The 15,786-nt window shown below is 37.2% G+C and overlaps 1 protein-coding gene across 1 annotated transcript in view; it reads right to left on the reverse strand.

Moving 5' to 3' along the window:
• The window catches only part of CDH18 (cadherin 18), a 1,182,266-nt gene that overhangs the window by 880,874 nt on the left and 285,606 nt on the right, over nucleotides 1-15,786 (reverse strand). The window contains exon 2 of the mRNA XM_069730602.1: nucleotides 4,195-4,661. Within this exon, the coding sequence (XP_069586703.1) occupies nucleotides 4,195-4,542 (348 nt within the window). The 5' untranslated portion in view covers nucleotides 4,543-4,661. The remainder of the gene's footprint in view (nucleotides 1-4,194; nucleotides 4,662-15,786) is intronic.

Below are 15,786 nucleotides of genomic sequence, written 5' to 3' on the forward strand. Positions count from 1 at the left end.
GCATGGCCACTCTGCCTTGCGCTAGTATAAAATTGAAATCAGTTATGAAAGTGAAATCAGGGTGGCACGGTGGCGCAGTGGATAGTACAGCAGCCTTGCAGCGCTGGAGTCCTGGGTTCAAACCCCACCAAGGACAACATCTGCAAAGAGTTTGTATGTTCTCTCCATGTTTGCCTGGGTTTCCTCTGGGTTCTCCAGTTTCCTCCCACATTCCAAAGACATACTGATAGGGAATTTAGATTGTGAGCCCCATCGGGGACAGCGATCATAATGTGTGCAACCTGTAAAGCGCTGCGGAATATGTTAGCGCTATATAAAAATAAAGATTATTATTATAACTGAAATCATGTGTGTGGATGTTTGACTGTTTCTGGTGAAAGCTCCTTAATCATACCCATCCCTAGTGTTGTTGATTGTTATTGGATGAATGAGCTACCTAGCGCCGGACTGTGCCATCCATTACAAGGCATGAGCTTACAGCGTCTTTTAGCAGTGACCGCCAGCGTGGCGCCATGCGCAACCAGTGCGCTTTCCTGACCCTAGCTAGAGTGGAGAGTGGCATCCGCCAAAGCGGCACTGTACTGTGTGGCAAATGTTCAGTTAGTTCTGTCCTAACTACCGGTTAGTGTAGGGTGGGAATTCTCACTTGGACTCAGCATCTGACTCAGGGCATCCTCAGGTGTGGGCTCAAAAGCCACCGAGGGTCAGAGCGAGTCCAATCACCAATTTAGTGGTGGTATATTATAGGGATCCCACCAGCATCTTTCAGCTGCACCCTGTGACTGCTATCACAGCGCAGTGCTTAGTTGGTGACTAACTCTTCCATTCACACTGGATGAGGTCTAACCCACGTGTGAGCAAGCGTTCTTCCCCCATTACTCAGCAGCAGGTTCGATCTCTGCACTGTGGACCAAGGGCTGCGAACGCACCTCATATCTCCCTTTATATTATTTGGTGCATTCCGCTAGCCCTAACAGTATCCACACTGTATTTATGAATGTTTCTGAGTTCACATAAGGGCATTAAACTGTTTTTTGGTAGCTTTATTCTAAAAATGGCAGCATGTTCCATTAAATCCCTCATTAGAAAGAGCATTATCTCCTAGAAATGAGGCAACATTAATGCATAAGCAAATCTATTTTCATATAGTTTGCTGTTAAGGTGTGTTGTTAAATGTGTAGGGTAAATTTCTTTTGTGTTCAAATGTATCAAATCTTCAGCTATTTGCAATAAATGTACCGTATATATTCGAGTATAAGCCGACCCGATTATAAGCCGACCCCCCTAATTTTGCAACAAAAAACTAGGAAAACTAATTGACTCGAGTATAAGCCTAGGGTGGAAAATGCAGCAGCTACGGGTAAAAGTTAAAAATAAAAATAGATACCAATAAAAGTAAAATTAATTGAAGCATCAGTAGGTTAAGTGTTTTTGAATATCCATATTGAATCAAGAGCCCCATATAATGCTCCATACGGCCCCATAAGATGCTCCATACAAAATAGGCCCCATATAATGCTCCATACAGTTCATTATGGCCCCATAAGATGCTCCATATACAAATATACCCCATATAATGCTCCATGCAGTTTTTTATGGCCCCATGAGATGCTCCATACAAAATATGCCCCGTATAATGCTCCATGCAGTTCTTTATGGCCCCATAAGATGCCCCATATAATGCTACATTAAGTTCTTTATGGCCCCATAGATGCCCCACATAATGCTCCATGCAGTTATGGCCCCATATAATGCTCCATGCAGTTATGGCCCCATATAATGCTTCATGCAGTTATGGCCCCATAGATGCCCCATAGACGCTCCATGCAGTTTTTGCCATGCATTGTGCCACATGTAATGCTGCTGCTGCTGCACTAAAAGAAATGACATACTCACCTCTTGTTTCTGCTCCTCAGCGTCCCGTCTCTCCTCAGTGACTGTTCAGGCAGAGGGCGGCGCGCACACTAATACATCATCGCGCCCTCTGACCTGAACAGTCACAGCAAGAGGAAGGGAAGAAGGAGTGGCGCCTGGCAGGTGGAATGCAGACAGGTGAATATGACATGCTTACCTGCTCCCGGCGCTCCTGACGCGGTCCCTGCATGTCCCACGGTCTACGGGAGCGGCAGCTTCTTTCTGTAGTGAGCGGTCACATGTTACCGCTCATTACAGTAATGAATATGCAGCTCCACCCCTACGGGAGTGGAGTCCATATTCATAACTTTAATGAGCAGTACCAGTGACCCCTGAACAGGGGAAGAAGCTGCTGGCGCCCAAAGACCGTGGGACATGCAGGGACCTCGTCAGGAGCGCTGGGAGCAGGTGAGTATTTGACAGGCGTTGCTCCCCCTCACCCGCCGACCCCCTGCCTTCCATGACTCGAGTATAAGCCAAGAGGGGCACTTTCAGCCCATTTGTTTGGGCTGAAAATCTCAGCTTATACTAGAGTATATACGGTATATAGTGGATATAATCACGCTGTTACAATATTCACTGCAAAAATAATTATTTATAACATTGTTGCTGAAAGCAATATGTTAAGGATTAAGGATTAATCCTCATGTAAATACAAGCTATAAATTCAGAGAGTGATACAACAAACAAAAAAATATTTTCTAGCTTAGCGGGGATACTTTGCATGGCATTGTAGTGCTGTCTCCACTGTAAAGTTAGAAAATATTATTAAATTAATCTTACATAAAAGCAGTAAGTAACTTCACAATAAGAAATAAAATGGACAAAACATACTTAAATCAATAGAAATCAAGGAGTAATAGCAATAAAGAAGAGGCTTCTAATTGAAAACTCACAAATACCATGGTCAATGTCAACGCAATTGTAAAAATGTATATTAATGGTTTTGGTTTTAAAGAAGAAAAATATGAAACTATAGAGTATTGTAGTCTTGCAACAAAAAGAAAAATGTATCTGCAAAAAAATTGTGCAAAAGTTTACACAATCTCAAAATTCACACTTTTGGGTGATTATAAGTTATTATTAGCTTAGTTTCATACGTATATTTATACATGATATTTTTAGATATGACATAGAGCATACATTTTTATAGCAAAGGAAAGTGCTTTTGAATCTAAATCAATAGCATTCAAAGATAGAGCAAACACTTATTACTTTATTTCTGTAATGCACCGGTAGCAATACTAACTGCATACAAGCTAAATGGGTAGCTGTATTTGCACTAAGCTTCCAATACAGTGATTAGGGTGGCAATAGATATGTATATTTTATGGCAAAGTATTTAAAAGAATTCAAAGCAAAAAATTCTGAGGTCTGAATTTCAGATGCTAGCGATGGATGCTTATTACAGATCACTGTTAACTGTGACATGAAGTAGCTCCTATATGCTTAAGGTGAAAAAAAGGAAGTTCATCGGAAAAAAAGTATTCAATATTTGTTTTTACATTTCTTTGATACAAAAGATAAATACACTCAAATTTAGATAAAGTAAGCGTTCCAAAGAAAGAAGTACCATCATTATCATAATTATCATAATTTCACACCATAGTAATTCCATTTTCCCCAAAAAGTCCCTTTTTTGCTTGGGCTTTTAAACTCATACGACCAAATCATGGATAATAAATATTAAAGTGCACACCCAGTATCAACAAATTCATGCACAGTAAATAGTAGGCAATAGATGTATTCCCTGTGTATATTTTTAATTGGAATCTTGTAAGTTTTGTTCACAAGTCATATACTTGCACGCTATTTGATGTAGTAATTCAAATAGAGAGGCTGGTAAAAGTGTTGCTTGTGTTGCCAATTGTTAGGGAATTAATAGATGCATTTTAGAGGTCTTATCAACCACTTTATCAAAAATTGAGATATCACTGTAATTTTGTCTTTGATCACAAATTAGGGATGGTAGGCAAACTGTAGATTAAAAAAAATGAACAAGATTGTCAACTTTTTATAAAAATGCAATCACTGTTGAAATGATATTTAAAATCAAATAATGCTTTACTAGTTTTACAAATAGCACGTCAACAAAATATATTATCACTATGGGAAAAAGTTATTAACTATAATAAATAATTCTAGCAACTTTTTTAGGATAGCAGGTATTTTTCACATTTACATAATCACAATATGTCATATTAGATCATAAAAAACAAATACACAATAATAATAATAATAATAATAATAAATATAAAATTTATTTTAAAATAGTTTTACCTTGCCGACGTACTGATGATCTGGTCCTATATGTTCTTCTAAAACAAAGAACTGATTCCATACCCATCCACGTTTTGGCCGGTGGTGAACTTCTGTTTCCCCTTCTATGTGTTTGGTTTGATTTCGGGTCACTTTTATAGAGCTGTGATGGGTTGCTCCATAACATCTTTGCACAAAACAAAGACATACTAAAACTGGACAGATGCCAGATGTGCTTGTAAGTCTCATGGTAGAATGTTTTCCCTTTTTAGCAGAGTTGTAAATGTTTAATCCAACTATCTTGGATATGCTTGGTTTAAAGCTATGCTGTGTCTGGTAAAACAGTCCAACATGGTCTTCTGTGAGCATCCATTGCTTATATAGATTTTTAGTTGATGAAAGTATTGTATTTACATCCTGAAAAAATATCCGAGCACTGTCTCTGTGGAATTCCTTAAGATCTTGTACAAAAGAGGATCATCTCATATCTAATGAAGGATAGAGAAGGAAAAAAAACATCATTAGGATGGTTGTATAACTGTAACTCTAAATTAGTAATTAAGGGTTGCAGAAAAATCTCTACAAAGAAGCCTTAATTAATTTAATCAATGAAGACATCACATATCCTATAAAGATAACATATGACCTTGTATTTGCAGACATCACACTAGACATTGTATTTCACTAAACATTTGATGTACTTTATTATTATTATTATTATTATTATTATTATTATTTTTAGTAGTAGTAGTAGTAGTAGCAGTAGTAGTAGAGGTAGTGGTAATTAAAATAATGTTCTTTTGTTCTTGCTTGAAAACTTGCTAAAACCTAACTCTTAACCCAAAGTGTTAGCTAATATAAAACATACTGTTGAGCAGTGAATACTTTTAAATAGCAATGTCCTGTATACTAATAATTCAGAATTAAAGACACATTTTTATGAGGTTTATAGCATTTTTAAAAATTCTGGTCAGTTAAATTAATGACAAATAAAACGAATATATCACTGCATTTCATTGCATGAATAAAAAGAAAAATGATTACTGTAGCAGTATTTATAAAGAAAGTAAAACAAACTACTTGAAAAATACACACCACAAGCACATGAAATATGTAGCTCCATATTAATAGAACATATGATTCCTTATACTTTTATGCTTCAACTAGCAGAAATTACCTTGCAATTTTCCATAATTAAGATCATTACAGAGCTATTTCAATACATTTCTAGATTTTACATAAAAAGTAACATAAAAAAGTCTGTTCTTGTTTTTTTTTATATATATATTGCTGTATTTTGTTTCTTACAATTTAGAAGAACACTTTAAATATAATATTCAAAACATATGATTAATTTACTGTTATATGGACATTAAATTATGTGCTATATTATTGTGAATATCTCCATATAATGTAAGATATAACAGCCTATATGTCATTCTTTGAAACTTATTTTTATTCTTGTAGATCTCTAAAAAAATTTTTTGCAGCGTTGTTATAAAGGACAGTCATTGTGATATGGTCTGGGAAATAGAACAGATCAAAATAGTGTTTACTTCTTAAGCATGCAATGTAAAATAATAAAGAATACAAAGTTTTAAATTAATAAGTGAGTATTAATGAATGGTACAATATATTAAGGATTTTTTATGGGATTTTTAGGATAGTGATCGTTTCTCAGAGATCACAGGTCAAAAATATAGACAGAAAAAGTAATTACTAAAACACTCGACAAACATTCTAGACAGCAATATGTTGACAAACTACATTAGTGGAAAAAAAATGAGTAGTCTGTGAATAATACACAGATTCATTTCATAAGAAAAGACACAAGTGAGTTTCCAGCGACAGAGCCAGATATGGTGAAGATGACATCTGTCCAGCTGCATTTGAATTAAAAAATACAATTTGTTTTATTATTAGGGCCCTAAAAATGCTAAAGCAAAACAATATAATAATGTTGAGATAACTTTTTTTGAGAAATGCTTTTGAAGGTGTATAGAAAAGTGTTTGCCCCCTTTCTGGTTTCCTATACTTTTGAATGTTTGTCACACATAAATGTTTCAGAAAACTTAAATGCAGTTTTTAAGTGAAGTTCTTTGTTATTAAGGGAAAAGGAAATCCAAACATATAGGGCCCTGTGTGAAAAATGGATATCCCTTTAAACCTAATAACTGGCTGGGTCACCCTCAGCAGCAACAACTGCAATCAAGCGTTTGAGATAATTGGCATTAAGTCTTTTACAATGCTCTGGAGGAATTTCGGCCCACTCATCCTTGCAGGATTATTGTAATTCAACCACCTTGGAGGTTTTCCGAGCAGGAACTGCTGTTTTAAGATTATGCCACAGCAACCCAATCGGATTAAGGTCTGGACTTTGACAAGGCCACTCCAAAGTCTTTAATTTGTTTTTCTTATGCCATTAAGAGGTGGACTTGCTGGTGTGTTTTGGATTATTCTCCTGCTGCATAGCCCAAGTGCACTTCAGCTTGATGTCATGAACAGATGGCCCGACATGCTCCTACAGGATTTTTGAGTACACAGCAGAATTCATGATTACATTTACCACTGCAAGTCTTCCAGGTCCTGATGCAACAAAACAGTCCCAGACCATCACACTACCACCATATTTTACTGTTGGTATGATGTTCCTTTTCTGAAATCCTGTGTTACTTTTATGCCAGATGTAATGGTACATACACCTTCCAAAAACTTCAGCTTTTGTCTCGTCAATTCACAGTATATTCTCCAAACAGTCTTGGTGATCATCAAGATGTTTTCTGGCAAATCTTAGACGAGATTTTATGTTCTTATTGCTCAAAAGTGTTTCTTTTTATTGGAACTTTGCCATACAGGCCATTTCTGCTCAGTCTTTTTATCATGGTGAAGTCATAAACTGACCTTAACTGAGGCAAGTGACACTTGCAGTTCTTTGGATGTTGATCTGGGGTTATTTCTATCCTCTTGGATGAATTGTTGCTACACTCTTGGGTTAGTTTTGGTGGGCTGGCCACTCCTGGGAAGGTTCACCACTGTTCCTTTTTTGCCATTTGAAGATAATGGCTCTCACTGTCGTTCGTTGGAGGCGCAAAGCTTTAGATATGGCTTTAGAATTCTTAGATCTCAATTGCTTTGTTTCTCATTTGTTCAAGAATTTCTTTGGTTTGCAGCATGATGTCTAGCTTTTGAGATACTTTTGGTCTACTTCACTTTGTCAGGCAGGTCCTATTTAAGTGATTTCTTGGTTGAGAACAGGTGTTGCAGTAAAACAGGCCTGATTGTGGTTAGTTATTTTAAGCTCAGCTTCCCAAAGATGTTCTGAACCACAATTTAAGTTTTAAGGTGGGGAGGGGGACAATTACTTTTTTACACAGGGCCCTGAAGGTTTGGATTTCTTTTCCCTTAAAAATAAATAACTTCATTTACATACTACAATGTGTGTTTACGTGTATTATCTTTGTCTAATATTTAAATTTGTTGATCCAAAACACTTAAGTGTGACAAACATGCAAAACTATAGGAAATCAGAAGGGGACAAACAATTTTTTCCACACAGCTTTATATACAGTATGTATATATATATATATATATATATATATATATATATATATATATATATATATATATATATATATATATATATATATATATATACATATATGTACACATGTTATGTTTTGAGATATCTGCCTTTTGGCTAATTTTCTGTTGTATGTAACAACTGTGTCTGACTAACTAGCAAAGTGTGCTTGGTGAAAACAATAATTTCACATGTGTTTTACTAGTCAAATTTCACATCCATAAACACCATACTAATAAGGCATGGCACACTGTGGCAGGAGCTAGATGTTTAGGTGTTTGTAACTACCTAGTAATTTTATGGCAGAATTTTTGGGAAGAGAGTTGAATTTTGTTGAAAAAAGTTGAAGCAAAAATGTAGACATACTGTATATCTGTACATGTCTGTTTTTGCACACCTGTTCTACTAGTCTAATTTGACTACCATAGATTCCACATTTAGGCCGGCGTCACACTACTGTGTTTTACGGATGTAAGAGGGGTGCTGAAAATACGGATTGCATACGGTACAATGCTTCTCTATGCCCCTGCCCCTATCAGCCGTATTTTACTGATCCGTATTATACGGTCTTCTATGGCCGTAGAAAATCGCAGCATGCTGCGTTTGTCACCGTATTGCGCAAAAAATCCGCCAATGAAAGTCTATGGGGGCCAGAAAAATACGGATTACACACGGACTAGCAGTGTGACTTGCGAGAAATACGCAGCGGTGTTAGAGAGAAAAACCGGCAATTCAGCGCAGTGTACAGTAAAATCACACTGACATCTTACAATAGAATAGGTAGAATAAATGTGTACACATAGAATAGGTATATATATATGTCAGTGAGACACATATATGTATATATATTAATATTTCATACAGCGCTAGATAGCTTTAAAGCCGGTAATTCAATTGCCGGCTTTTGCTATCTCCTTCCTAAACCCGACATGATATGAGACATGGTTTACATACAGTAATTTTTTCCGCCATTTAACCCTTAAATTTAATAGCTAGAGCGCCCAAATTTTGCACATACACACTACTAACATTAGTAGTGTGGAATATGCAAAAAAATGGGAATATGAGATGGTTTACTGTATGTAAACCATGTCTCATATCATGTCGGGTTTAGGAAGGAGATAGCAAAAACCGGCAATTGAATTACCGGCTTTCTGCTATATCGCGCTGAAGTAAATATTAATATATATATACATATACATATATATATATATATGTGTGTCTCAATGATATATATATATATATATATATATATATAGTATATATGTTTTTATGATTTTTGGAGAACATGGATCCATTGTATGTCCGTATGTCGGTTTTGCAAGCCTGCGAGAAAATCTTGCAATACGGATGCCATATGGATTACATACGGAGGATGCCATGCACAAAATACGCTGACACACCCTGCCTACGGAGGAGATACGGACCACTATTTTGGGGACTTTTCTGCGTATTACGGCCGTAAATTACGGGCCGTATTTTTATACGCTGAGTGTGACGCCGGCCTTATACTGTGGCCTGCTATCACATTTTGACTTCTGTGCTAGGAACTACATGACATTAATACATCCTTTTTAACAAAAGTTGAATAACTGTAGTTGAAAATATATTTTTAATGTTAATTATGATGATGTGGAAAAAGTGACAGTACAGATTAGTGTAAAAGAAAAAAAAACCAAACCATGGCTAAGAATGTGAAAGAAGAAATAGCACAACCCCTGCACCAGCTTTCTATGCAAAAGTACTACAAAACATATGACACAATTGGCCTCCATTGCCTACAGCAAGTGTAAAAGTGGGGAATAAGTAAAGGTTATTATAAAATATATGGAACATAAATAATCTCAGTCAAAGCATTAGGGTGCTACCTTTATCAGCAACACCACCAGTTTGAGTCAGTTCTCCATACAGAATGTTCATCCAAATCAGAAATGACTAATAAGGATACATTTTTACCATTTTTTTATTTTAAAAGACACATTTCTATAATACAGTCACTTTTGCATCATTAAAGCCGTGTTTGCTTTAAATAAACTAAAACAAAAAATTAATGAGGTTGATACTTTCCTAGAATAATTTATATTATTACACACATCTTTTCAGGGCAATTAGAGTATGCGTTTTGCACAAAATTTCTTCTCTGTAAATCAAATTTTTGGAAAAATGTACCAAACTTGTTGAAATTAAATTTCAAAAGATACAATCATATCTCATACTGATATACTGTAATTATAAAAGAAAAAAAATTAGATAACATATAGAGAACAGTACATCCAAAATCTAGTTTTAGTCTTAGAATACCAGCAATATGTATGTTTAAAAGAATGCTTTCATTTAGCAATTATTAATAATTTTATATAATTAAAATCATTCAATATGAATGGCCTAACAAGTAAAAATTTGCAGTGTTATACTGTGTTAGCCAATAAAAATATTTTGATATGCATTTTAAGATGTTTTTGTGTGGGAAAAATAGATTTTTTTAACATTTTTCCAGTTAGTCAGTAAAAAATATCACCATAATAACAAATAGAATGACAAAAATGAAACACTTAATTATTTTAAAATTGTAAATTGATTGCAGCAATATTGGATTGGCTCACTTACAACTCTGCAATGATCACTTTAGAACATCATTGCCATAAACAAGTTTATTACCACATTTCTTCTGTTCTGAACATTGTTTACGCAAAATTGAAAAATCATTTTATGTTTATGAAGCAGAAACAGTTCTTCCCTCTTACATCTTGATAATCTTATGTTGGGAGAAAGAAGAAAATGCTGGATCTTAGCAGGCCCAGATCAACTCACCAGTGGTCTCATCGGGGCGATATTTGCCCTCCTCACTGGGAATAATATCCAAGCCTGTATTACAGATTAAATCAACAATAAAAAAAGAAAATGTGCTTAATTCTTTAAATGCCTCCATCCTCAAAGTTTTTTTTATCACGTTATAAAATAACGTTATGACTTTTTTTTTTTAATGGATGACTGTTTTTAGCCTCCAACCCAACAAAATGAAAGTGTTTGTAAATCACAACAGTAACATATATAGCATGGGGAACACAATTTAAAATGTTTTAATAGTACTTAAGGGTCATAAAAAAATTGTAAAAATCAGACAGGTTTTTCCTTTTATTCTTTACATTTTCCAATATTATTGTTAAAAAGAGAATATAAAAATAATGCCAGTCATTAGATCCACAGAATAATAGTAATAATAATAATAATAATAATAATATTTAGATCCACAAAAAGGCAACAATAATTAAAAACCTAATTTTAGAGATCGTCAAACTGCGTGAATAAAAAAAAAGTGCCTTGTCATGAGTGAAGAAAATGATGCATCTTCAACTGGTTAAATGAAAACCACTGACATTTACAAAATAGACTCTTGCCATGTATCATATTTAGAATCACACTTGATATTTTCTATCAGGTAGCATAATTGTCAGATTCGGGGACTGGAACCTGTGACTATGTATTGCTACATCTCTTAATCCTTTACACTATTGTAGCAGCCTCAGTGTCCTTTCTTTTCCAGCCCTACTGTGTATTTCTCCAGAATCTGTATTTGTCATCTTATTTCTATGATAATTATACCCTGTGTTCTGTATTTGTTTTGTTTCTGCTTTATCTAAATCCACTTAACTTATTTCTTATTGCTAGCACATGTTCAGCATGTATTTTGAAGCATTGTTACTGATTTACTTCCTGTTAGGGTTATTCTCAAATTGTGTTTTCAGCAGCACACTACTGCACCACCTTTCACTTTTTTGTTACCTCAGGTTGAGGCACTGCAACTTGAGTGACAGTTCTGGTTCGGAAGGTTTATTTTTTGCTTGACTTATCCTGCTACTGTGACACATTAGGTATGCCAGAGCATATTCAGACTTCTACACTAGTATAACTATATTTACATATAGAGATAACAAGGCCATTGAACAAGAACACATCTCAGGAAAGTGAAAACAGTGCAAAGGAGAAGTGCCAAATACCAAATATGCCTACAAGTGAATATGTAATCATGGAATCATGAGATCATGGTCACCATCATATCCCTTGAGAAAACAGTTTGAAATGCTCATCGGGGCATGGACATTACATATGAATCCTTTGGGTAATTATGCTTACATGATTGTTACAATGATCATGGTCTCATGATTCCATGATTACATTTACACCTGTAAACATATATGGTGTTTAATAATCTATACATTTGATCTAGATGTTACTATATGCACATGCACCTTAACATCAGTGTCTATGTTTATTATAGTATGCATTTAACCCCTTAAGCCCCAAGGGTGGTTTGCACGTTAATGACCGGGCCAATTTTTACAATTCTGTCCACTGTCCGTTTATGAGGTTATAACTCTGGAACGCTTCAACGGATCCTGATGATTCTGACACTGTTTTCTTGTGACATATTGTACTTCATGATGTTAGGGGTCAAGTTCCTGCCTCTGCACAGGGGGAATCTCAGGCCATCTCCGCTGCGGTCTCCCATTCTTCTCCTGCCGCAGTGGAGCCTGCTCAGCAGAGACATTGGTCCCAGCATCTCGCTCAATCTGACTCTGTGCAAAGGGTTACTGCTGCCTTTCCAGCTTCTGCCATTGTAGCCAGTTCTGGGCAGCGGCGAGCAGATGTTTTTGGGACTGAGTCCTGCTTTTCCCCTTCCAAGCATGCCCAGGGTAAGATGTCTCGTTGGAAATTAAGGGTCACATGCTTAGATACTGCAGCTAATTCTGTTGGATCTCTAGGAAGGTCCTGAAGGTGCTCAACTTTGGTGGCAGCCTCCCATTGGTCCTTCTGGGAAGGTCCTGTACTTGCTGCAGCTATAAAAGGTTTGCATGACCACACGGCCATGCGCTAGTATCAATCCAAGTTATGTGCTTTGTGCCAGCATGGTTATGTGTGATTGTATTCAGGGACCCGGCTGAAATAAGCCCCTAGAATACCGGCACCTCAGGTGAGGAGATTGTGTGCTTGCATGACCACTGACTGCTATCAGTTCGGCAGTTAGCTTGTGCACCTGAGAGTCTAACAGGGCACAGTGCTTTCCTTTCATGGCTACTTTTTGAAGTAACAGAGCTAGCCTATACCGCCAAATAGTGCCACCATTCACTAGCAGCAGGCACCTCCTGCACGGTGGACCCCGGGCTGCGAACGCACCAATAATACTAAACATCTATTTTTACTTGGTGCATTCCGCTAGCCCTAACACATGACAGTGGTAAAATTTCTTCGATAAGACTTGCATATATTTGTGAAAAAATGGAAATTTGGAGAAAATTTTTAAAATTTCGCAATTTTCTAACTTTGAATTTTTACCCTTAAATCACAGAGATATGTCACATAAATTACTTAATAAGTAACATTTCCCACATGTATATGTTACATCAGCACAATTTTGGAACCAAAATTTTTTTTGTTAGGGACTTATAAGGGTTAAAAGTTGACCAGCAATTTCTCATTTTTACAACATCATTTTTTTAGGGACCACATCTCATTTGAAGTTATTTTGAGGGGTCTATATGATAGAAAATAACCAAGTGTGACACCATTCTAATAACTGCACCCCTCAAGGTGCTCAAAACCACATTCAAGAAGTTTAGTAACCCTTCAGGTGTTTCACAGGAATTTTTGGAATGTTTAAATAAAAATGAACATTTAACTTTTTTTCACACAAAATTTATTTCAGCTCCAATTTGATTTATTTTACCAAGGGTAACAGGAGAAAATGGTCCTGAAAAGTTGTTGTACAAATTGTACTGAGTATGCCTATACCCCATATATGGGGGTAAACCACTGTTTGGGCGCATGGCAGAGCTCGGAAGGGAGGGAGCGCTTTTTGACTTTTCAATGCAAAATTGACTGGAATTGAGATGGGATGCAATGTTGCGTTTGGAGAGCCCCTGATTTGCCTAAACATTGAAACCCCCCAGAATTGACACCATTTTGGAAAGTAGACCCCCTAAGGAACTTATCTAGATGTGTGGTGAGCACTTTGAGCACTTTTGTGAGCTTCACAGAAGTTTATAATGCAGAGCCGTGAAAATAAAAAAATAATATTTTTTCACAAAAATTATTTTCGCCCCCAATTTTTTATTTTTCCAAGGGTAGTAGAATAAAGTTGACCCCAAAAGTTGTTGAGCAATTCATCCTGAGTTCGCTGATACCCTACATCTGGGGGTATACCACTGTTTGGGCACAAGGCAGAGCTCAGAATGGAAGGAGCGCCGTTTGACTTTTCAATGCAAAATTGACAGGAATAGAGATGGGACGCCATGTTGCGTTTGGAGAGCCACTGATGTGCCTAAACATTGAAACCCCCCAAAAGTGACACAATTTTGGAAATTAGACCCCCTAAGGAACTTATCTAGATGTGTTTTGAGAGCTTTGAACCCACAAGTATTTCACTACAGTTTTTAACGCAGAGCCGTGAAAATAAAAATAATTTTTTCCCACAAAAATTATTTTTTCGCCCCCAGTTTTGTATTTTCCCAAGGGTAACAGGAGAAATTTGACCCCAAAAGTTGTTGTCTAATTTGTCCTGAGTACGCTGATACCCCATATGTGGGGGGGAACCACCGTTTGGGTGCATGGCAGAGCTCGGAAGGGAAGGAGCGCCATTTGGAATGCAGACTTAGATGGATTCGTCTGCCAGCATCACATTGCGTTTGCAGAGCCCCTAATGTACCTAAACAATAGAAACCCCCCACAAGTGACCCCATATTAGAAACTAGACCCCTCAAGGAATTTATCTAGATGTGTTGTGAGAACTTTCATTCCCCAAGTGTTTCACTACATTTTTAACGCAGAGCCGTGAAAATAAAAAAATCATTTTTTTCCAGAAAAAATATTTTTAGCCCCCAGTTTGGTATTTTCCCAAAGGAGCAGGAGAAATTGGACCCCAAAAGTTGTTGTCTAATTTGTCCTGGGTACGCTGATACCACATATGTGGGGGGAACCTCCGTTTAGGCGCATGGCAGAGCTCAGAAGGGAAGGAGTGCCATTTGGATTGCAGACTTACTGTAGATTAGGGTTGAGCGACTTTTGTTTTTTTAGGGTCGGGTCGGGTTTCACGAAACCCGACTTTCTCAAAAGTCGGGTCGAGTGAAATCAGTCGATCCGATTAAAAAGTCAGGGTCGGGGTCGGCCGAAACACGAAACCCAATGCAGTGCAATTGGATACTATTGGTTCCCAGGGTCTGAAGGAGAGAAAACTCTCCTTCAGGCCCTGGGATCCATATTTATGTGTAAAATAAAGAATAAAAATTAAAAATAGGGATATACTCACCCTCGGACGCGCCCTGGTACTAACCGGCAGCCTTCCTTCCTAAGAATGAGCGCATGAAGGACCTTCGATGACGTCGCGGCTTGTGATTGGTCGCGTGACTGCTCATGTGACCACTCACGCGACCAATCACAAGCCGCGACGTCATCGAAGATCCTTCACGCGCTCATTCTTAGGAATGGAAGCTGCCGGTTACAGCGGTTAGTACCAGGGCGCGTCCGAGGGTGAGTATATCCCTTTATTTTTTATTTTTATTCTTTATTTTACACATAAATATGGATTCCGATACCGCAAATATCGGCCGATATCCGATACTTGCGGTATCGGAATGAAATGCGACTTTTGCGCGAAGATCGCCGACCTCATGGCCGACCCCACACAGGGATCGGGTCGGGTTTCATGAAACCCGACTTTGCCAAAGGTCGGCGACTTCTGAAAATGGCCGACCCGTTTCGCTCAACCCTACTGTAGATGGATTGGTCTGCAGGCGTCACATTGCATTTGCAGAGCCCCTGATGTATCTAAACAGTAGAAACCCCCAAGTGACCCTAAATTGGAAACTAGACCCCCAAGGAACTTATCTAGATGTGTTGTGCTTTGAACCCCAAGTGTTTCACTACAGTTTATAATGCAGAGCCGTGAAAATAAAAAATCATTTTTTCTCCCAAAAATGGTTTTTTAGCCCCCGAAATTTTTATTTTCCCAAGAGTAACAAGAGAAATTGGACCCCAAA

The sequence above is a fragment of the Ranitomeya imitator genome, chromosome 6 (genome assembly GCF_032444005.1).
Source record: "Ranitomeya imitator isolate aRanImi1 chromosome 6, aRanImi1.pri, whole genome shotgun sequence".
Lineage (NCBI taxonomy): Eukaryota > Metazoa > Chordata > Amphibia > Anura > Dendrobatidae > Ranitomeya > Ranitomeya imitator.